The 24883-nt window shown below is 40.9% G+C and overlaps 1 protein-coding gene across 1 annotated transcript in view; it reads right to left on the reverse strand.

The window, feature by feature from the left end:
* sparc (secreted protein, acidic, cysteine-rich (osteonectin)) overlaps positions 1-24883 on the reverse strand; it is a 32618-nt gene that overhangs the window by 2276 nt on the left and 5459 nt on the right. Inside the window, exons 2-8 of the mRNA XM_061724734.1 lie at positions 16750-16815; positions 15378-15431; positions 12881-12992; positions 8061-8182; positions 7451-7571; positions 3260-3393; positions 786-934 (exon numbers count right to left, since the gene is read on the reverse strand). Of these exons, the coding sequence (XP_061580718.1) occupies positions 786-934; positions 3260-3393; positions 7451-7571; positions 8061-8182; positions 12881-12992; positions 15378-15431; positions 16750-16806 (749 nt within the window). The 5' untranslated portion in view covers positions 16807-16815. The remainder of the gene's footprint in view (positions 1-785; positions 935-3259; positions 3394-7450; positions 7572-8060; positions 8183-12880; positions 12993-15377; positions 15432-16749; positions 16816-24883) is intronic.

A 24883-nucleotide genomic window follows, 5' to 3' on the forward strand; every position in this document is an offset into this window, starting at 1 on the left:
CCAGAATGCTTTACGTCATCATTTTCAGACTGAATCAAACAAAAAAACATGGCGGACATTTCTAATTTTTAGTGAATAAAATCAATATTTTGAGTTAGTTTCTGCATAAAAATGCGTTTTGATTACATTTCTAGTGAGAAATATATATTTTACTTTCATAATATTCACTCAGTGAATGTACATAATCACTCTCTTGCTCGTTTTTTCAGATCTCGCCAGAATAAAGGCTGATATGGTTCCGCGTTAAATCGACGCAGAGCCTACGGCGTAGGTTACGCGGCACCGCGCGCCGTACGGTGCCGCGTACCCTACGCCGTAGGCTCTGCGTCCATTTAACGCAGAACCATAAATCGCCGGCGGCTCTTCTCATCCCCGAAAACATCGGAGCAAATTTCTTAACAGGCGTTATTTGGATAAACTGAGCCCAGGTTGGGGATCTTAACGGTTACTTTTACGCCTGAAAGAATATTAAAACATAATAAAGTGACATATTAACAGCCCTACAGTTTTTATCTCTGGGCTTCCTGATATGGTGTGACGTTTGTGCAAACGTAACTACGCAGTCGCTTACGTACCCGAACGTAAACCACGCAGTGACGTAGCAAGTGGTGTCCCAATCCCTAGGGAACATCACAAGGGCCCTAAAGTCTGTGGCTTCATTTTTTAGCTAGTGGTAGAAAGTAGGGGGGGATTGGGACTGGACCTTAATAAGCTTCATTGTCTTTGGTAGTAATATATGGTAGTAATATGTGGTAGTAATATGTGGATTTGTTTCCAGCACGTACCCGTCAACGGGATGCTGATCCAGCTGGCCGAACTGCCAGTGCACGGGGAAGATGTACATGTTGTAGTTCTTCTCAAAGTCCAGGGCCAGCAGGTCCAGGGTGTGCTCGCCGGCCTGCAGCCTCTTCTCGTTCTCGTAGATCTTCTTCACCTGAAACACAGACGGACGGGATTCACATCACTCAGTCTACAATCCAAAGAGACAAATCTATCTGTTAAAACCAACTCCAGAAACAGCTGCAGGTGAAGTGGAGGAGAGATACTTGTAGGGGGAATTCACACACTCCAAAAAGAAAAGGTCATGCACGAGGCGGTGTCGTACTTCTGTGCAAAAGTCTTGGAAGATTTATACGAGCTATGTGCTAAACTGGGGATTACCTTGATTGGTCGGATTCTACGTGGATTAAAGGGCCGTTCATGTGGACGTTCATGAGGACCCCCAACCTTCACGGAAAGCTTAGAGACAATTGCCCTTTGACGTTATAAACCAGGGGTCGGCAACCCAAAATGTTTTAGAGCCATATTGGACCAAAAACACAAAAAACAAATATGTCTGGAGCTGCAAAAATGAAAAGTATATTAAAAGTATAAGCCTGCTGCATGTTTCTATATTGGTTCATTGGTATATTGGGGGGAGAAAAAAGTCGAAATGTCGATAAAAAAGTCAAAATTTCTAGAAAAAAGTCGAGAAAAAAGTCGAAATGTTGAGGAAAAAGTTGAAATTTCGAGAAAAAAGTCGAAATGTCAAGATTAAAAAGGAAACGAAAAAGGAAGAAAAAAAAGGTAAAAAGAAGAAAAAAAAGAGAAAAAAAGGAAAGAAAGAGAAAAAAAGAGAAGAAAAAAAGGAAAAAAAGAAAAAAAAGAAAAAAAAAGAAGAATTAAAGCTGCAAGCAGCGATGAACGGGCCCTCGCACTCATGGCCACCGTCCCCCATAAGCATATCAGAAATGACACCACCCACGACTTCCTATGTCAAAACATTCAAAAGTTATAGCAGAAAAAAGGGAGAACCAATCAGAAGAAGGGGCGGGGCTAATTAAGGCCAATGAAGGTCAAGGATTCAATACCGAGTCCCATGACACCACCCACGACTCTTTATGTCAAACCATTCAAAAGTTATGGCAGAGAAAAGTATTCTAGGGGGCGCTGTTGAGCCGTTAGGCCACGCCCATTAATGTAAAATCATGAAATATCAAATTTATCGCCAGGCCTGGCTTCCATGCAAAATTTGGTGACTTTTGGGGAACTATCAAATATGGACCAATCAGATGAAGGGTGGGCGTGCGTTTTGGCGTCTAGCGTCGCCACGGTAACACTTTTGAAAAAGAAAAGTAATGCGCGTATTCACAGGATGGAGATGCACATTTTGATGTATAACACACCTGGGTGCACGTTACGGTTCGGGCCGTATTAACTGTCGAAGGAATGGCATAAATTGCTCCAAAATTACACGATTAATTCAGAATGTTCAAAATGGCCGACTTCCTGTTCGGTTTTGGCCATGGCGCCAAGAGACTTTTCTTTAATTTGCGACATGATACAGGTGTGTACCGATTTTCGTTCATGTACGTCAAACCGTATTGTGGGGCTTGAGGCACAAAGTTTTTTCTGTCTGAACCAACCAGATGAAGGGTGGGCGCGCTTTTTGGCGTCTAGCATCGCCACGGTAACACTTTTGAAAGAGAAAAGTAATGCGTGTTGTCGCAGGATGAAGACGCACATTTTGATGTATAACACACTTGGGGGCACGTTACGGTTCGGGCCGTTTTAACTGCCGAAGGAATGCCATAAATTGCGCCAAAATTACACAATTAATTGAAAATAGCAGACTTCCTGTTCAGTTTCGGCCATGGCGCCAAATTTGACTTTTCTTTAAGTTGCGCCATGATACAGGTGTGTACCGATTTTCGTTCATGTACGTAAAACCGTATTGTGGGGCTCGAGGCACAAAGTTTTCCGGGGGGCGCTGTTGAGCCATTTTGCCACGCCCGTTAATGCAAACCATGAAATATCAAATTTTTCGCCAGGCCTGACTTGAGTGCAAAATTTGGTGACTTTTTGGGCACGTTTAGGGGGAAAAAAGGCCCTCCTTTCGTCAGAAGAAAGAAAAAGAAAGAAAGAAAGAAAAATTCCTACAGATACAATCGGGCCTTCGCACTGTAAGTGCTCGGGCCCTAAAAAAAGGAAAAAAAAGGTCAAACATTTTTGAAAAAGCTCCAGGAGCCACTAGGGCGGCGCTAAAGAGCTGCATGCAGCTCTGGAGCCGCGGGTTGAGAACCCTGTTCTAAACTGATGACAAACCTTGTGGAGGTACGGTGGGTGTGAAGCTGATGGAGAAGAGCCCTCCGTAAGACATACGTGGCTGGAAATACCTATCTGATGTCGACTTTAAGTACATTATGTCAAGAATACTTTGCTGATTCCCTTCTGCAGCAGCAGAATCAGCAGGAACTTCCTAAACGCAGCCTCCTCTCACCCTGAGCTTCTGCTTCTCCGTCAGCAGGTTGTTCTCCTCGTCGCGCTCGTACAGAGTCACCAGAACGTTCTTCAGCCAGTCCCTCATGCGCAGGGGGAACTCGGTCAGCTCGCTGTCCAGGCACGACTCGATGACTGCAGGAAACAGTCAGAGATTAATCACTGATGCAAACGTCCAGCAGAATCGCCAGCTTCCTGCCGTCTATCAGCCGTTTCAGAAAACATTCGTTAAAACTTTCGTTTATACTTCAGATGTCGTGCAAGTACCAAGTGACACATGAATGTCAAACAAGTGATCAGTTTTAATGACCAAACTGGGGTTTTTTGGTCATTTTTAAATCCCGCATTTCGAGCCCAGGAACCGCTCCCACGAACCATGTAAGGTATTTTTTGGCACCCTCCATTTTGATGACAAGAACCTTTTCCAGGACCTTTTAGGTTTGTTTCCTGCCTTCATTTTATCCACAGGAATAACGGGCTGAAAAGACTTGGTGGAAAATTTCTGAACTGTCCTAAAACTGTCCTGGTAGAACTTTGGGATGAATCAGAAGCTGCAGGGCGGGGCTTGCACTTCCAAACATTTCAGATTGGTTGTGTACGGTCACGTTTTAATTACTTGTATTATACAACATTAATTTAGACTCAAGACAAAACATGCGGTTCTTAGTCAGACTTTAAGTTAATAGGGTTTGTTATCTGATGGCTGTGTCTCCTGTTGCCGCCACGTCTGACATAAGAGAGCACTAAAAACCTTCCCACTGTAAAATAAACTAAACTCTGTGTGTTATGACCTGATTTTGAGCTAATATAGCTGTCCGAGCTCCTGGTTTAGGTCTTTGGGCACTAATAAGAAGTGCAGGGAGGAACGAAAGTCTTCAATGAACTTATTTTCTCTCCTTTAACTTGACCTGCAGACCTTGGTGGAAAAAAACAAACAAAACACGAGTTCTGGGTGCTGTTTGTGGAAATGTACTTGTCACGTGCAGGACAGGATGCTGGTAAAGAATTGTTGAAGAATATTATCAAAACCAGTTCAGAAGTCCGCTGTGGTGTAGTGAGTTTTATCCAGTAAGCCGGCGGTGAGCAGAACTACGCAGATCAGGTCTGGGTTGGTGTGCTGACCACGAATGGCTGAAATCATGACTCTTTATACAGTAAGTTCAAAGCACAAAAGGCAGGAATCAACAAGCCAAAGGTGAGAGACAAAAAGCAATTAAAGGTATTTACAGTCAGATGTGATCTGTGGCCAAATGAGTTGGTATTAACATATCAATTAGTTAGGAACTTGGTCATATGGCATTCCCGTGGTTCAAGTCTGTGTTGAAGCCAGTTCCAAGGTGTGGCCCCTGCAGGGCGTAGGAAGCTGGCGCTTCACGTCACCAATGGGGTCACAATGTCTCAACAGAATCGACAGCACCTAAAAGTTCAGCTCCATTCAAAGCTCAGATATCCTGTTTTACACTGAACGTAACCGTGATCTCCATTTGAACCGCGGGGCCCGGACTCGTGTCCTCGGGATCTGCCGAGTGTTGCAGTCTGAACAGCACGGAAAAGAAATCCGGCATGCGTGTCTGGATGGATTCTCTCCCCGCGCTGGAGCTGGAGCTGGAGCTGGAGCGTGTGGAGCCGACACTGACCATTAGTCACGGGGAAAGCCGGCTCTCAGCGAGTAAACAGATATACTTAGATATATTATATTCATTATATTGCTTAGAATACATTTGATATGTTACTTTGTAGCTTTATTGCTGTTATTTTGTCTGTTATTCTTTTGATTGATAGATAGATATCAAAGTATTTGGTTTGATAATAGACAACATTTATTATGGATTGATGAAGTAATTATTTATGATAATTTAAAGTGATGAATTGATGCTTTATGAAAGTTTTTATGGGTTGAAGCGTAACATTATTGCTATGGTAATTGGCATGAAATGCTTCATAATGTATATTTATTATTTATTTGGGTTACGTGACACACATTAGAATGGCTTTATGGTCATAATTGTTATTTATTTTATCATCATTTCAGGTTATTACCTGGAAACATTTGCAAAATTATCTCAAAGGAAAATAAAGGAAGAAAAAGAGAGAACCCTGAGTAATATCCATGTTTTTATGCCGATTGAGAGCCCCGTTCCGTGGGGAGAGTCCAATAAAACGGAACACTGAGAAGTCCAAGTACAGAAACAAGAGCACTGACAAACCTGGTGTGGATTTGTCTTTGGCTGGTTCTCCAGCTGTAAACACTCGTGTGTGTTCGTCTCTGGCTTTAATCCTCTCCAAACCTCCCACACTGTGCTGGGTTAAAGGCGTCGTGACATGATGGAGTTGGGGGGCAAACATGCTGGACGTCTAACAAATCACCGTTTATGATTCTTAATGCCGTTCCATTCACCCTGAGCCGGGTCGAGATTTTTCAGAAATGTTAAGTTTCATAACCTTGTCAGTTCTCTGATTTCTGGGTTGTAGGGAAATGATTCTTAATTAACATGTTTAGTGCAAATTTTGGCATTTCAAATGATCCGAGGGTTCGTTTTTAATTTATTTTTTTATTCTGTTATTATTTTATTTATTTTATTATTTATTAAAGTACTTGAATTTACTTAGATTATTTTAATTTAAGCTATTTTTTATTTTTTTATTCATTTTAATTAATTTTATTATTTTATTGATTGAATTTGCCTGAAGATGATTATTTTGTACTTTTGTCTGTTTGAATGGTTGTGTTAAAAAAATAAATCAGACGTTACTCAACAGTTACTCAGTACTTGAGTAGTTTTTTCACCAAGTACTTTTTTACTTTTACTCAAGTAATTATTTGGATGACTACTTTTTACTTCTACTTGAGTCATATTATTCTGAAGTAACAGTACTTTTACTTGAGTACAGTTTTTGGCTCCTCTACCAGCTCTGCAGATCAGCTTGTCTGTTAATGAACTGCTAACTCAGGCCAGGTGTGTTGGAGCTGGAAACACCTGAGACCTGCAGGGCAATGCTGGATCAGGTATTTCATTAAGACACGTCTGCAGGGACGTACAGGTATTTCATTAAGACACGTCTGCAGGGACGTACAGGTTTCAGACGATTCCTGCAAGTGGAGGCTGCAGGTGGAACAGGAGGAGGGACTGCAGAGCCGATGTGATACTGTGAAGGAATGTCTCTGCACTCCGGATATTAAACTGTTAGCTGTGGCGTTTCCTCAACGTTGTCTCCTCTCAAAGTTCATGTGCTTCACTCGCTGGTGCTGCAGGTGGTGTCAACAGTTTAGTTGGTGCAAGGTAGAGCCCTGCAAGGGACTGTTTTCCTCATCCTGCTCCCGCCCGCACCCGCAAAACTCTGAGAATTCACGCCCGCACAATAATAGAGATGTATTCATTTTGTCTCGTCTCCCGTCCCGCAAGAGAAATGTCCTACACAAATCTATCTGATTTAATGTTAACATAATCAATGTGGAGTTTGATGGATAATTGACAGTTCATAGTCATCTGACTGAAAGTTAGATGTAAATCCATCATTGTCCTCATTGCAAGCTTTTTCGCCTTTCGCACAGCATCAATTATGTGATTGAGTTTATAGCAACGAGAGTAGCTGTGAGTGGCTCAAACACTAATAAATAACGAACGAAACAAATTAATTTAACAAATTAATCACGTGGCCATTACATTGCTGTGGAGGAAGAGAATGTTTCGGACCGACTGCTGGTTCCAGTCCCACGTCTCTCTTCCAAGATTCTCCACAGACACTAAACGCAGTTTCTCCAAATATCTGACTTGCCTTGCTTCGTCTTTGTTTTGTAAAGACCTTGTTTGAGGTTTATTTTCCACGTCATTGATTTCCACCTTGTCGCTAGATTACATCCCGATCCCGCATTGGTTTTCTTTTGGCCGCCCGCTCCTGCCCGCAGGAGAGTTCAAACCGCCGGGTCCCTGCAAGATCTGCGTTGGGTCCCACGGGACCGGCGGGACCCGATCCCAATGCAGCCCTCTAGTGCAAGGCTAGAAACATCCCAGAGCATTTATGGCCATCTCTGGAGATTTCCATTTCTGCTACACTTCTATGTTTGCAACAGCTTTTCAAAGGATTAGTTTCTTCTTAATTAATTATTACGCTTTAGGGATGAAGAAAGTATTCATCAAGTATCATCATTTGGTCGTGGGTGTTTGTACGTGTACTCAGAGGGCGCGCTCACGTTTGCAGGGTCCGATGTAGTCGAGGTGCAGCTTGTGGCCCTTCTTGGTTCCCTCCAGGGCGCACTTGGTGGCAAAGAAGTGGCAAGAAGTGTCGTAGGTGTTGTTGTTGGTGCCGCAGACCTGGAATAGAAAACATCTCAGTCAGTCACTTCTTCTGCTACTTCTCCTCTCCTCTTCCCTTCCTCTCTTCTCCATTTCCATTTGTATTTATTATAAATATCTCATAGCTTTCGTTTGTGTCCATCGCTCCTGTAGTTTCTTGTGCCGGCCCCCCTTTTTTCTCTTTTGTGCATGTTTGCAGGCCGGAGCTTCAGGAGCTGCGTGCTGGCCTGCGGTCCGTCACCCCCCCCCCCCCCCCCCCCCCCTTGCCACTGTTTGGCTTAAGGTTTTTCTCCTGCCATTGTTTATGTAATAATTGCTCGGGGGTTTATGTTCATGTTCTGGATCTCTGGAAAGCGTCTAGAGACAACTATGTTGTATTAGATGCTATACAAATAAAATTGAATTGAATTGAATTGAATTCTGCGTCTACTCCCAGCTAAAGTTAGTGTGATTTATCTCCCCGGTCAGTGAGAGACGGAGCAGGTAAAGGTGTGTAGTTGAACTCACGTGCTCGAACTCTCCCTCGGCGATGGGGCAGGTGGATGGGTCCTGGCACACACACATGGGGGTGTTGCTCTCATCGATCTCACACACTTTGCCCTTCTTGCAGTGATGGGTCAGGCATGCATCTGCAGGGGGAAGGAAAACAAACATGAATGCAGAAGCTGTTTCCGTTCAGCCGCCGTCACCGTATAGTCTGCACACTAAGGCTCTCCTTAAAGAACTTTGTAAAAGAAAATTGAATTAAAGCTGCAAGCAGCGATGAACGGGCCCTCTCACTCATGGCCACCGTCCCCCATAATCATATCAGAAATGACACCACCCACGACTTCCTATGTCAAACCATTCAAAAGTTATAGCAGAAAAAAGTATTCTAGGGGGCGCCATCTTGCCACGCCCATTAATGCAAACCATGTAATATCAAATTCATCACCAGGCCTGGCTTGGTGCAAAATTTGGTGACTTTTGGGGAACTATCAAATATGGACCAATCAGATGAAGGGGGGGGCGCGCTTTTTGGCGTCTAGCGTCGCCACGGTAACACTTTTGAAAGAGAAAAGTAATGCGCGTCGTCGCAGGATTGAGACGCATATTTTGATGTATAACACACCTGGGTGCACATTATGGTTCAGGCTCTGAAGCGGCTGAAGAAATGGCATAAATTTCGCCAAAATGACGAAGAGTCATTCAAAATGTTCAAAATGGCCGACTTACTGTTGGGTTTCGGCCATGGCGCCAAGAGACTTTTCTTTAAGTTGTGACATGATACAGGTGTGTACCGATTTTCGTTCATGTACGTCAAACCGTATTGTGGGGCTTGAGGCACAAAGTTTTCAAGGGGGCGCTGATGAGCCATTAGGCCACGCCCATTAATGCAAACCATGAAATATTACATTTTTCAGAATTTTGCAGAATTTGGTGACTTTTTGGGGGACGTTTAGGGGGAAAAAAGACCCTCATTTCATCAGAATAAAGAAACAAAAATTCCTACAGATACAATAGGGCCTTTGCACTGTAAGTGCTCGGGCCCTAATTATCAAAATGAGGAACAGTTGGATTCAGATACGGTTATGTTTAAAAACTAAATCAGAGTCTTGAAACTATGACTCATAAAAGCCAATTGCAGTCTTGGAAAAATGAAAACTGCCCCATAATATATCAAAGCAACTGTTGCTTTGGATGAGCTCCGGGGCTTAAAGAGGACATATTACTTTTTAAAAATATCCCCTTTTCTTTGGCAAGGCCATATTTTTGGGTAAATGAAGTAATCAACTAAAAAAAAAGTTTTTTGTGGCTCTGGTTCGTCAAAAACCCAAATCAAATGAAAGTTTTCCAAAACTTCAAATCCGCACGAAATGGAAAGGAGCCGTAGCTCTTGAGTCGTCCTCCAGTTTCGTGTGGGCAGCAAATTCTTACCAGCAGTTATGTACCGCGGTAAAACCTAAGTCACAAAAGAATTTAGTAAATTATACTCTTATACTCCACCAGCATTTTGTTTTGATTTTTCTCTTAAACTGGTGCAGATCTCCCACCGGCTGGCTAGGGTTAGGGTTAGGGTTGCTACATTGCTTCAGTGTTCACATCTGTGGTGGGTTTTAAACCTCAACCACATGTATGTGAGTGTATATATATACACATATACACATACCGGTGTATATATATGTATTTAACCTTTTCATTCATCTACCTCTTTAGTTTTATTTAATTTTTGTAACAGTCCATGAAGGGGTTGACCTTTCCCCGATTTTCTTCCATAATTAGAAAAATGAAGTTTTAATCGGATGAGACAATGGGTGCTATGCACCAGCGCAGTCCTTTGTTTCAGAAACTTTATATTCTCAACATTCATAACATAAATATTTATCAGACATGTGTTTTTATTTATAAGGTCTTAAAGGAGGAAAGCATTCCTGCTCACCTCAAAGACTATTTCACTACCAACTCTCAGGTCCAGACTTATGTTAGATCTGCATCCTCCAAAATGTGTAACAACCAGGGGTAAATATGCAACACGGTACAGGGGTCAAACTATGGAATACATATTCCCATTTAGCAAAAAAATGCTTCTCTGTACAAGGTTTTAAAGGATGTCTGAAACACCACTTAATTTTAGTTTTGTAAATGGAACTGCTCTGGCATAAGTATTGGATTTACTGACACATTTTATCGTCTCGTGTAATCTCCTTGAAATTATTTTTTGTTTGTCTTCATTTGGTTTGTTATTTAGTCGTTTATTTTTTGTTTGTTTCTTAATAATTAAATTGTACTCTTTATCTTTATTCAAATATCCGATTATTTTTCTTTTGTGTAAATTCTTTGTAATTTTCATTTATTTCTATCATCTATATATTTCTAATTGCTCATTTGTATATTTTGTTTTTATAAGTATGATATTAAATTTTAATGTTAACTATAGGTGGAGGCACCTGATAAGCTCTTTGAGTTTTCACCTCTTCCTGCACTTTAATTTGTAAAGTTGTTACTTTTATTTGTGTAATGTTTAACTGTGGAAATAAATTAATCTAAAAATCTGAATCTAAAGAGCACAAATGTCACTTCAGGTAAAACAAACAAAAAAAATAAAGACAACAATAAAGTCACATTGCATCAGGTCTGAGTTGGTTAAATGACCATTAACGCCTTTGTTTAGTAACTTGTTTAGTTATTGCTTCTTCCTTTCCTCTCATCAGTTCTGCAGCTGCACGGCTCGGTACCATCTGTTCTTCAGCTCTACGTCGGCTGTGGCCGAGTCTCCTCCTTAAACTGGTTGGAACATTTAATCACAGGCTTCTGCTGCCCAACCAGCCACTCTGTCATTATAACTGACGTATTTGCCAGTTTGAGGCTTCACTGGCCCAGAAACTGGTCCAGCAGCGGCTAAACCCAACGCTCTCCTGCTGCGTACCAGAGGACGTCAGCGCCGCACACGAGCCACTGGAAGGAGTTAGGGCCAGTCCCAACCCCCCCCTACTTTCTACCACTAGCCCTAAAAATGAAGCCACAGACTTTAGGGTCCTTGTAATGTTCCCTAGGGATTGGGACACCACTTGCTACATCACTGCGTGGTTTACGTTTGGGTACGTAAGCGACTGTGTAGTTACGTTTGCACAAACGTCACACCATATCAGGAAGCCCAGAGATAAAAGCTGTTTTAATTTCAGCTATAGCGCTGTTAATATGCCACTTTATTAAGTTTTAATATTTTGTCAGGCTCAAAAGTAACCGTTAAGATCCCCAACCTGGGCTCAGTTTATCCAAATAAAGCCTGTTAAGAAATTTGCTCCGATGTTTTGGGGATGAGAAGAGCCGCCGGCGATTTATGGTTCCACGTTAAATCTACGCAGAACCTACGCCGTAGGTTACGCGGCGACGCACGCTGTACGGCGTAGGCTCTGCGTTGGTAAATCAGCCTTTATTCTGGCGAGATCTGAAAAAACTTCACAACAACGAGCAAGCGAGTGATTATGTACATTCACTGAGTGAATATTATGAAAGTAAAATATATATTTCTCGCTAGAAATGTAATCAAAACGCATTTTTATGCAGAAACTAACTCAAAATATTGATTTTATTCACTACAAATGACAAATGTCCGCCATGTTTTTTCTTTTTTTTTATTCAGTCTGCAAATGATGACGTAAAGCATTCTGGGAAATTTTCTCTAGACCTCGGTTGGTGAGTCAGAATCTGAAATCCCTCGCTGTGAAGGGCTAGATTCATACACACTAGACCTTGTTAGCCCCACTAGCCCTCGTTATGTCCACTAGCCCTCGTTATGTCCACTAGCCCTACATGCAAAGAGGAATTGGGACACCACTACCCTCACGGGAACGCACAAAATTTAGGGTTAGGACTGAAAAGTAGGGGGGACTGGGACTGTCTGGGCCTAAGAGACGTTTCACTTCAGCGTGTCCTTCATTTTCCTGCATCTCACGTAGTTTACACTTCTAACTGAATCCTTTGTTCATTTATTTGTTCATTTTGCAAAGTATTTAGCAAATCTTAATTCAGGTTTCTTTTAATTGAATCGATTTAATGTTCATATTGTTTGTTTTTGTAAGTTCAGTTTCTTAACGCGGTCAATATGATGATAAAACTTCAATTTACAAACTCTGTACGCACATATTTCTTTGCTTGTTTGAACAAACGTGGGTTTCTGTCGTAGTCAGGATTTTGGTGCATTGTGAGAATATTTTGGCCAATAATCCAAATAGTTAAGTTAGCAGTAAGTTTATCTATTTACTTGGGACAAATACTTTAGAGGAGGATTTAGTGATTTTCAAAATAAATGCAAAAGGTTCAAACATATTGTAAACAAAAACAAATGCAGAACACTCAAACCAATAAAATGTATTTGTACATTTATTTGTTCATTTTGCAAAGTATTTAGAAAATCTAAATTCAGGTTTCTTTTAATTGAATCGATTTAATGTTCATATTGTTATGATATTAACATTGCTCTGTAAAATATAGCCCTTTTTTTAAATGTATTTTGTTTTTGTAAGTAAACTTTCTTAACGTGGTCAATGACTTGTATCGTGATAAAACCTGAATTTACAAACTTATATATTTCAGATTTCCATCATCATAGTCAGGATTTTGGTGCAGTGTGAGAATATTTAGTTTTACTGGTTGATTGAGATCAAGGAAGTTAGTAATGAGTTTATCTATTTACTTGGGGAAAAATACTTTGGGGGGAAGATTTAGTGATTTTTTCAAAATAAATGCAAAAGGTTCAAACAGTTTGTAAACAAAAAAACCCAATAAATCTCTGGTTAACAGCTGAGATATTAAGGGACTCAGATGTCGTGTGTTTGTGAACTTACTATCAGCAGCAGCAACAACTTCTTCTTCTTCTTCGACCTCGATGGCTTCGTCAAACTCTCCGACCTCCACCTGGACGGGGTTGGCTCCGACCTCCGTCTCCGTCTCCACCTCCTGGGAAAAAACAAGAGACGGCAACGGTGAGGAAACGGGAGGAAATACTCAACTCTCGGGTGTCATTATCCATGATCATTTACATTGGAAACATATTGATACTGTATGCATGAAATCTATGAAGATGCTTGGTATTTTGAGAAAAGTTTGTCCTTTTCTTCTTCCTTCCTCTCATTTAACTCTATTATAGTTTCATCTTCCCTCATCTTAATTACTGGAACATTGTTTGGGCTTCGACACATCCAACATATATTAATAAATTACTGATAATTCAAAAAAGGTTTCTCAGAATGAAATCACACGCAAACAGATATGAGCCTTTTCATTAAATATTCATTATTATCCGTCAATAAAATTAACATTTTTCAAACATGTTTATTTATGTTCAAATTTAAAAATTATATACAAGATCTTCCCTCTTCTTTTCATAATTTCTTTTGTGTTAATTCTGATATTCATTCTTATGCCACAAAGATGATTTTAATTTACCGTTTTGTAGAACATGGAAACATCAATCTTTCACCACTTGTGAGAAAGAACTTTCTCATTGTTTCATCTTTGTAGTGTTCATTATTTAATCTGAGTTACATTTTCTTTTGTGTTTTTTGTTTTTCTTAAACTGTAAGCCATGATCAGCAATATTAAAATAATAAAAGGCTTGCAATATTTCAGTTGATTTGTAATGAATCCAGAATGTATGACATTTTTGTTTTTTTAATTGCATTACAGAAAATAAAGAACTTTATCACAATATTCTAATTTTCTGAGACAGTCCTGTATATTGCTAAATAAATAAACTAAACTAAAAAAGAAAGAGAAGTTCTTCAGTTTCAGGCCTATTTCTGCTCTAAATCCACTTAAACCACTTAACTACCCCTGGTTTTGCTCTAAATAAAAAGCAGCAGAGACTTGTGGAGTCGTCCTGGGACACGTCGTGTCCAACAACAACAAGCAGCTGGTTCCACATGTGGTGAAGTCATGCACAAAAACAAACCCTAACGGCTTCCTGTCCAGTCGGACCAGCGGCTAAAATTAACAGCTGTGGGATCTCTGGTCCCGCTGGAACTCTGCAGCAGGAAACCATGAACGGTTCTCATGAAAACGCTTTGTTGCTGGAACTGTTCATTAGCACCTTCCACAGGAGACTATGATGACTTTGTGAATTCTGCTTTTAAATTAAAACCTCTGCAGGATCTGGGACCACTTCATCTCTGCAGTCGTTTAGGGAGGAGTTTTATTCTAAGAATCCACAAGCTGCAATAATAAACACAACCACCTTCTTATTTTTTTAACTCTGAAAGGACCTGCAAAGGGATTCCTTTTTAAATAAATACAGATAACATGTTAACAATTAAAAGTTTGTGATGGTCCTGGTAATCTTGGAGGAAGACTCTTTTCCTCTGTAATTCAAAACTGTAGACGTGGATATAAAAACATGTGAAACGAGACCGTTTTAGGCTCATGGGAAGAAACCCCTGAGCTCTACCACAGAGCAGATTTCTGCAGCTGCTTGAGTCAGAAAACATTTCAACATGACTCAGAAAACGCATCGCTGATGCCAAATCATCTCCCCAGAGAGTGAAGGCATTCGGGTTGAGTTTCCTAAAGAAGCATCATTGCAGTCTGTAGATGTTCTGGTTTACCGTGACGTTGTAAAGTTTGGATCATTAGAGTGGACTTTGCAGCAGCCCGGGTGCTGACAGGAATCAGCAGGAGAGACCACGTCTCTCCAGTGTTAGCGTCGCCACATTGGTTACCCGTAAAATTCAATATCCAATTTAAAATTTTATTACTTGCGTATTAAGCCCAAAACGGCTTAACTCCGCATTATTTGCAAGACCTGATAGTGCCTTATGTTCCTGGCAGAGCTCTCCGCTCTCGGAGTGCAGGTTTACTCGTAGTTCCGTACAGTGCGCGTCGCCGCGTAACCTCTAAATTCTGTGTCGATTTAACGCAGAACCATAAATCGTCTCCCGAGCCGGCGGCTCTTCTCATCCCCGAAAACATCGGATCAAATTTCTTAACAGGCGTTATTTGGATAAACTGAGCCCAGGTTGGGGATCTTAACGTTTACTTTTACGCCTGAAAAAATATTAAAACTTAATAAAGTGGCATATTAACAGCGCTACAGCGTAAATTAAAACAGTTTTTGGCTCTGGGCTTCCTGATATGGTGTGACGTTTGTGCAAACGTAACTACGCAGTCGCTTACGTACCCGAACGTAAACCACGCAGTGACGTAGCAAGTGGTGTCCCAATCCCTAGGGAACATTACAAGGACCCTAAAGTCTGTGGCTTCATTTTTAGGGCTAGTGGTAGAAAGTAGGGGGGGATTGGGACTGGACCTAAATACGCAGGTGAGAAGTGAAGACATTTCTGCACTGACCTCAACAACGGGCTCCTCCGTCACCAGCTCCTCCACAACGGGCTCCTCCTCAGTCTGAAACACACACACGTTAAACTCTTACAATATACTCCAGCAGGAAATGGTCTCCCGTGCGAAACACAACAGATAAACACACAGATTATCCACACCAAGTGTCTTCACTCGTCTGAATGAGCGGCTGAGCTCCACTCAGGGGAGCACTCGGCTTCAGGAAAACAAACATTTCCTCCGGACTGACAGCTAACGCTAACGCAGCCCAGTGCTCCCACGAGCAGGAACGTCCACGTGGGAGAGAGCCGGAATTAAATAGTCCAGGGGCCATCATTAGTCCAGGGGCCACCGTTAGTCCAGGGGCCACCGTTAGTCCAGGGGCCGGAGCCCAAAATTTCACTTGTCAGCACCACTCAAGGTGACGTTTTGTCACCTTGAGTGGTGCTGACAAGTGAAATTTTCCTTACTCATGATTTTTGTAAATATCCATGTCTATAGATGATATTCTGGTATAAAACCTTCCTGAGTGGCAGCTGGATCAGAGTTATCAGCTCATGAAGTTCAGAAAATTACATTTTAGATGCTGCTGCATATCCTGGTTTAGACTCACGTACAGGAAATCTGTCAATGTTTCACTATATTGTCTTTGGTATCATTTTAACCTTTTAAACATTCATTCAAGCTAAGATGTGATACATTTCCTGAATCCTTATGCTCCTGTGAGTATTCCAGTTTTTGTATTTTGTGTCTGTTGTTCCTAGATGACACAGGGATAAACGATAGTATATCATTTAGGTGAAAATGGTGTAAAAATGTTTATTGTTTTTAGTTTAAAGAGCTGCAGTGACCTCTATGTTGGTCAGAAAGATTCACATCTTAGCTTGAATGAATGTTTAAAATGATACCAAAGACAATATAGTGAAACATTGACAGATTTCCTGAACATGAGTCTAAACCAGGATATGCAGCAGCATCTAAAATGTAATTTTCTGAACTTCATGAGCTGATAACTCTGATCCAGCTGCCACTCAGGAAGGTTTTATACCAGAATATCATCTACAGACATGGATATTTTCAAAAATGATAAGCAGGTTTGGTCATCTTGAGTGGTGCTGATATCTGGTCTGGAACATGGACTATAAACTGCAGCTCAAACCTTCACACGTGGACGGTTGATCGAACGGGAAAGAAGACGGGTTTCTACAAAAACACGGAGGCCGGACGAGACCGGACGAGACCCCAAACACACACACACACAAACACACAAACACACAAACACACACACACACGTGCACACACACACACACAAACACACAAACACACAAACACACAAACACAAACACACACACACAAACAAACACACAAACAGGACGGGACTTACGGGAGCAGCCATGGCGTGGCCGGCCAGGCACACGAGGAAAACGATCCACAGCCTCATCTTCAACGTCTGCAAACACAGAGAACAACATGTTTCTGTCACTCTGTCTGTTGAATCATTATTCGTGTTCAGTTACGCAGCAGATCCTCACCGTCCACCGGTGAGGAAATACCAGCGGTCGGCAACCCAAAATGTTTTAGATCCATATTGGACCAAAAACACAAAAAACAAATATGTCTGGAGCCGCAAAAAATGAAAAGTCTTGTATAAGCCTTAGAATGAAGACAACACATGCTGCATGTTTCTATATTAGTTAGAACTGGGGGAAGATTTTTATTTTCATTATGCACTTCGAGAAAAAAGTCGAAATGTTGAGAAAAAAGTCGAAATGTCGAGATTAAAAAGGAAAGGAAAAAGGAAGAAAAAAAGGAAAAAATTATGAAAAAAGAAAAAAAGGAAAAAAGAAGAAAAAAGAGAAAAACAGAAAAAAGAAGAAAAAAAAGAAAAGGACATTTCGTCTTTTTTCTCGAAGTGCACAATTAAAAAAAAATCTTCCACTCTCAAATGTTTTTTCTCTTGCCTGGCCCTAATACTCTTACGTAATGCAGAAACCTTTATTTGTTGAGGAAAACAGAAGCATCTGGATGCAGCATGTGGTTCCGCTGTAACTACAGACTAATGAAACTCTTCCGTCTCCCAAACGAGACCATTCTGCTATCTGGTACATCGTGTTGAAGTTGTTTCTTTTCAAAAGACTCCGGTGGCCGCTCTCTCAAGGGGATTTCATGAAACGGTGCAAACGCTGTCGTTAAATGCATCAAATTACCCCTGAAAAAGCCCCGTCCTGCCGTTTGGATGGAAAACAGACGCTTTAATAGTTCCTATCTTTCTCCACACCCTGGGGCAACATGTTTCCCCTCCACATTTCTCCACATGCTCTTCTTTCCACGCAGCTTTTCCAAACGCACATTTAGATGTGAAAACCCACGACGAGGAGGTAATAATACGACCCTCACGGTTCCTGGGACCTTTTTAATCTTTTTAATGCCGCCGAGCCGAGTGTGATGATGCTGATACGAAACCATGGGGACAAATCCCTTTCCCGCAAGTTTGTAATGGTGTGTTTTCCTTTTATCCTGCACGCCTCAACTCGCTCCACGTCTACCGCAAGATTAGAGAAAGAAAAATAGACACATTTCCTGAAAACTGTGACATTATATTTGAACGTAGAGCGGGTCTTTTGTTGACATGTGGGTTGCTAGCTGTGATTTTGTCCCTCAGGTGTTGAGATACCTGCGCTGGATTGTACGGTAACCCTCGGCAACGCTGGATTGTATGGTAACCCCCGGCAACGCTGGATTGTACGGTAACCCCCGGCAACAGAGACAGAAGTTGAACCTTCATGTTCCAACAGGTTTCTGTAGCCTCGCTACTCTCCAGATGCTGAAACCTCTGAATGCTCTGGCTTCCCTGAAGCCAAACAAATTGGATACAGTTCGGGCGCTGGGGCGGTGGGGGGGTTTCCAGGACTGAGTAAGGAACCCCACTCTGACAGATTTTCCCCAAATTCACGTCTCTGATTTTTTTATCTTAAATCTTTGTTAGATTAAACAGTCATTTGGTTGTTTTTTCAGAGAATAAAGTCATGAAAGTTTGTCTTGACTTAGGTAAAATACTTAGGGCCAAATCCACAAAGAATAGACAACGCCCGCAAATAGCGCTGTGAGTTGCGCCGCATTTGCGCCCGCAATTTGCCCCGCTTTAAGGTCCTATTCACAAAAGATTTTGCTCTAATGATATGCCGGCGCAAACACGCCCATAAGGTTTTGCAGTAACTTCATTAACACGGGATCGGGATCAGATCAGGATCTGACGGTAATTCATGTTCTGTGTTTTGCTACACACACCTACAGGTCAGCTGTTAAACACACATTCTAGATTTATATGTTTATATGGTGGAATTGTTTGTAATAAAGCAGCCCCTACTGTATGGATGAATCCTGAACTCCGTCCTGTTATTTTTATTTTTAAATCCGAGATAAGTCCACAACCCCACTTGATTTGACTGTGTACAGTCATGTCTGACTGTAGATTTCACCCTTAATATCATTCAGTATCACACAGGCTTGAATGATATTGAAGAGAGAGAGAAACAGAGACAGACGGGGAGTGAGGAGTGAGTTTGCGTTGCAGTTAATACACGCTTCGAAAAGACGGTATTTGCTCCACTATTTTTGCGTGTGGCAAATAGCGCTGGCCTTTGTGAATTAGATGGTTTTTGCAATGAGGCTTATTTGCATAGAAAGGGGGCAATTTTGCGCCGAATGTATGGATATTACCTAATTTGCATGCATGCAAATGGCACCGGCGCACCATGACACTATTTGCTTGGCAGCGCAGTTTGTGGTGCAATTCGCCCTTTGCGGGTGCTTTGTGAATTAGACGCTCTCTTTTTGTCTCATTTGCACCGGTTTAGCGGCCGCAAAAGCCGCACAATCCTTTTGTGGATTTGGCCCTTAGTTCTGTATTTGGACCATCCTCTCAACATTGAATAATACTGTTATTGTCATCACGTCTGCACTGAGTTCCAGTGAAACAGAGCAAACCCTGCAGACTTTCCTCTGTTTCACAGTCCTGGGACGAAGAAGAGCGTGTAACCTTTTCCAATAGGAAGACACAAACTTCCTGTTGGTTGTAGCTACCGTGAGAGAAGTCCTTCCTGTTGGCTGTAACTACCGTGAGAGAAGTCCTTCGCAGGATCTGGTTTCCTCTCCCCCCTTCGTCTGGGAATCCATTGTTTTGAACCGTCCCCATCTCTGCTTCTCTTTGTCTTAATCTCAAAGATCAAACAGGGGTTTCTTTGTCTGGTAATGGAGCGTGGCGTTGCTTGGTCTTCCCCTCTCCTCTATTATATTATCTCCTATTTCTGTATGAAATCAGCGGTGTCTCCCAGACATCCAGTAATATCTCATTGGCATCAAGGCAAGGCAAGGCAAGTTTATTTGCATAGCACGATTCAACACAAGGTAATTCAAAGAGCTTTCCATCAAAGGAAGTATAGGTCATAGGGGCGGGTTTAAGTGCAGATCAAAGCCTGAATCTTGTCTGGAAAAGCGTCAGAACAAGTCTGTTTCTGTCCCGTCCCCCCCCGGGTCCTCATGCAGGATATTGACGATGAAGAGAGCTGACACAGTTGTAGGACACGCTGAACCAGCCAGACATCAGCGGGGGATAAGATTTACCAAACAGATCCGGGCATAGCTGGAATTCCTGCTCATGGATAAGAGACGGCAGGACCCGATTCTTCTATCCTTCTTTCCTCCTGCCATGCTCCCTCCTTCCTTCTTCCTTTCCTCTTTTCTTTACTTTTTTACCCTCCTTTACTCCTTTTTCTTCCTACCTCCCTTTCGTCATTCGTTCCTTTATTACCTTCTTTGCTTTTCCTTCCTTCTTTCCTTATTTTCTCCATTCCTTCCATGTTTTCTCCCTCCTTTCCTCCCGTCCATCTTTTCTCCCTTCCTTACTCCCTTTCCTACTTCCTTACTTCTTTCCTTATTTTCTCCATTCCTTCCATCTTTTCTCCCTTCCTTCCTTCCTTCCTTCCTTCCTTCCTTCCTTCCTTCCTTCCTTCCTTCCTTCCTTCCTTCCTTCCTTCCTTCCTTCCTTCCTTCCTTCCTTCCTTCCATCTTTCCTTCTTTCCATCTTTTCTCCTTTCCTTCCATCTTTTCTCCCTTCCTTCCTTCCTTCCATCTTTCCTTCTTTCCATCTTTTCTCCCTTCCTTACTCTCTTTCCTATTTCATTCCTTCCTTCCATCTTTCCTTCCTTCCTTCCTTCCTTCCTTCCTTCCTTCCTTCCTTCCTTCCTTCCTTCCTTCCTTCCTTCCTTCCTTCCTTCCTTCCTTCCTTCCTTCCTTCCTTCCTTCCTTCCTTCCCTTCACCCTCCCTTGACCCAAAAACAGCACAAGGTTTAAAGCAATGAGAAGTGAATAAAAGCTGACGATGGTTTTATTAGTTGGAGAACTAAAGCCGGTAAGTTTCCTCTAGCGAGGAGACGAGGGCGGAGGATTCCTAAGTCTCCTTTATGGGCGGAGGATTCCTAAGTCTCCTCTATGGGCGGAGGATTCCTGGAGGAGAGGATTCCTGCTGCAAAGCTTCTGAATAGAGCGACATGTGCAGACACAAACTCTGCATCCAACATGTCTCATTTCATCAGCCCTTGAGCTACATAAAAGAAGGCTGACATTTGCATGAGAAGGATTGGTATGTGGGGTTTTTATGAATGACTGACATGTTTGTACTCAATGTACTCAATGTACAATGTACTCAATATATATATAATCAATAGCTTTTTCCCTAAAGCCATAACCGCCCTGAACAAAATGTGAATGTCTTCATGTGCAATTACGGTTTTTCCCGGACTATCTGTGCAATATTCCACCACATGTGTAACTATATGTTATTATCTGTAAATAGGATCTCAGGTCTTCACTTTTCAAATGCACCTTAACCTTTTTTATATTTTTATATTATTTATATTTCTTATATTTCTTATATTTCTTATTGTTTGCACTGTCTTGCACTGGAGAGGTGATGCTGCTTTATCTCACTGTACCAGGTATATTGACAATAAAGTATTCTATTCTATTCTATTCAATTCTATTATATTATATTCTATTCTATTCTATATACAGTACTTTTCCTCTGACTTACAGCCAGATCTGGAACCTTTAGCGTCCCGTCCAGTGATCAGACGAGACAACACAGGTAAAAACACAATATTCACGGTAGACGAAACCCCGGATCTAATGAAATGTCACATAAAGTGGCACCAGGTCTAAAAACCGATACTGACACAAACGACAACAAAAGCAGTTTTTATTTTCCAGCCTCAACTCGGCAAAAAGGTCAACGATCATCTCTGTTTCCTGAATTAAACACTGATGATAAATGTACTTTAGCAGTACATGAATTATTTGCTTTTACTTACATTTATAAACATAACTAAGTCAGTTCTGTTCAAAATTATCCTGCTGCATGCTTTTTCTACCATCATTAGATGTTACAAGTTGTTGTTTTAAATGTATTATTGAAGCCAATTAATGGAAATGATTTCTGGCTTTTGGGGTTGATAGTTATGACAGTAATCAGCAAAAAGGCAGTAATGGACAAGAGATGATCCAATAAAAGTGAGCTGTTTTTCTAGAAACGGTCTTCCACAAATATAGAAAGGATTATTAAAACTTATGGTTTGAATTCTGACTTGAATCTTACACCTTAATTATGTGTAATCATCACGCAGAAACCTTTATTTGTGGAGGAAAACAGAAGCATCTGGATGCAGCTCATTTAAAACAGTAAAACCTGCAAACGACACAGTATTTCACCACGTAGCTTGGATTTTAAACAGCGGTTCCCTCGTGTTTTATCCCAGATGTGAAATATAGAAACCACGATGAACCTGTGTTTTCAGACTGGCTGGTTTTACAGTGAACGCTTGCCGTCCTGCAGGATTTGTCCCGGATCTTTACGCGCTGCAGTCCAGGGCTTTTACAGTAGCGTCTACTGTTCGCGAGGGTACGAAATGTCCGGCTACGAAGCCAAGAGTGGGATCAGAGGTGGAAAATTACAGAAACTCTGGCCGGGGACGCAGACGGTGACGTCTTCTGGGAAACATCTCTCCGCCTTTGAAAACGCCGAATGAAAAAAAAAAGGAAAAGGAAAAAAAAGTGGCTTCTATTGACGGGAAATTTCATAAGATCCTCGCACGTTTACCCTAAGTAGTGTGAAAAGACGGAGAGGAAAAGGAGGATAAAATAACCGGTCTCGTCCCCCTGAAAGTGTCGGGTCAGTGTTTGATTTGGAGGGACACGGTGTTCCCATCGTGCACGCTTTAATATATTCCTATTTGCAGGAAGGAGGAGGCCGTGCACACTGACGCAACAGCAAAACAAATTATTTTATTTGGAAAGCTGCTCTCATAATCAAACAGGGCCCGGCTAAAAGGGAAACTTCAGTCTCATAAAGGGGCCCTTTCTCCCCGCAAATGTATTTAATTTGGGTTAGTTAGGTAAGCAAGTGCAGGCTCGCATCGGAGGAAAACAACCTGCTGGAACTGTCGTTGATTCAGATATATCAGATATGTGTTATATCTCTCTGCTGCCGCTGCTCTTTCCAGCCGGGGCTTGAAAAGCAGATGAAGAGGAATTCTTTCTTCTCCTCCTCGGTGACATAACGGGCTCGGAGTTCTGGATAAACAACTTGTTTCAGCCCCGTCTGACAGCAAACAGTCCAGGCAAACAACACCGTGCACAGTCAAAACCTGTGATTTACTCTACGTGTTTGTCATATTTAAATGCAGTAAAATGTCCAAAAATATCTGCTGCAAATTTGCACTCATGAGGCTTGTAGCTCCTATAATGTAATAACTTCCTATAATGTAATAATTTCCTATAATGTAATAATATCCTATAATGTAATAATTTCCTATAATGTAATAATTTCCTATAATGTAATAACTTCCTATAATGTAATAATGTCACTCTATAATGTAATAATTTCACCCTATAATGTAATAATTTCACCCTATAATGTAATAATTTCACCTTATAATGTAATAATTACCTATAATGTAATAATTTCACCTTATAATGTAATAATTTCCTATAATGTAATAATTCCCTATAATGTAATAATTTCACCTTATAATGTAATAATTTCCTATAATGTAATAATTTCCTGAAAATGTAATAAAATTTGCACTTAACTCAATCGAAAATGTAATAAAACCCAATAATGTAATAACCTCACCAATAATGTAATAAAATATCCTGACTGATATTGTAATAACATTTTTACCAAAAATATAATACCTTATTACATTATTGGGAATTTATTACATTTTTAGGTGGGTCTTTTTTTTTCCAAAACTGATAATGTAATACTTGACAAATAATGTAATATATATGTTCATTTTCAGTCCAGAGTTCTACATTTTGTTTTTTAAGTATCGAGGAATGTTTTATACGCTGGATTTGAAACACCAGAATGATTATTGGGTTAAATTGCAGACTTTGAGTAGCATGTAATACATTCCCAATAATATAATAAGCTAATAATGTAGTTGTTGGTAAAAAGTGTTATTGCAATATCCATCAGGATATTTTATTACATTATTGCTGAAGTTATTACATTATTGGGTTTTATTACATTTTCGATTGAGTTAAGTGCAAATTTTATTACATTTTCAGGAAATTATTACATTATAGGAAATTATTACATTATAGGGAATTATTACATTATAGGGTGAAATTATTACATTATAGGGAATTACATTATAGGGTGAAATTATTACATTATAGGAGCTACAAGGCTCATATATCCGTCTCAGGTTGTTGCCGGCTCTATAACTTTAAAGTCTTTGTTTTTAGCTCTAAAAAAATGCATTTTAATCAACAACTTCTTCAAACATCCAACCATGTGACCAAAACAGGCGGTTTTTTGGGGACAAATGGCGACCAAACAGCCGTAAAAGGTCAAACAGGTGTGAAGACGTCTGAGAATGGCAGCAAAGTCTCGTTAAGTCCTCTGTGGTTAATTACGAAGCGCAAAACAGAATACAAACCGCTATAAATAAAGAACCAGTCAATCTGCTCCCGGGACGGAGAATTGGCTCACTTGATGTATTTTCTCTCGCTATAACTTGATATTCCCATCAAATCTACTTTGTTTTGTCCGTCACTGTTGATTAATTACTTTCTGCTGCCACTTTTCTCTTGGGAACCTGGGTAGTGGCGTTCAACATCCGTCTCATTTCTTGGTTTTTAACACACCGTCAACGTTTTTCCCACTCCACAAATATTCCAGTTGGTAGTGGGCTTTTATTTTGAAGTATCGGAGAGCTAACATGTCTGGCTCTTTATGTCGTGTTATAAGTGCAGTTAGATTTTCTTGTGACATTTTTGGTATTTAAAAAAGAACCCCCCCCCCCAAAAAAAACAGCATTTAGATATGATGCTCTCGTGTGTTAAAATATTGACATATTAGCAGTAAAATTAGGGTTCAATAAATTCAAATGTATTTGCAAATGGGAGGTTGTACACTTTAAGATTCAAAAGTTGTGGAGACGTGGTGACATTAG

Source organism: Cololabis saira, chromosome 7 (assembly GCF_033807715.1).
Source record: "Cololabis saira isolate AMF1-May2022 chromosome 7, fColSai1.1, whole genome shotgun sequence".
Classification (NCBI taxonomy): domain Eukaryota; kingdom Metazoa; phylum Chordata; class Actinopteri; order Beloniformes; family Belonidae; genus Cololabis; species Cololabis saira.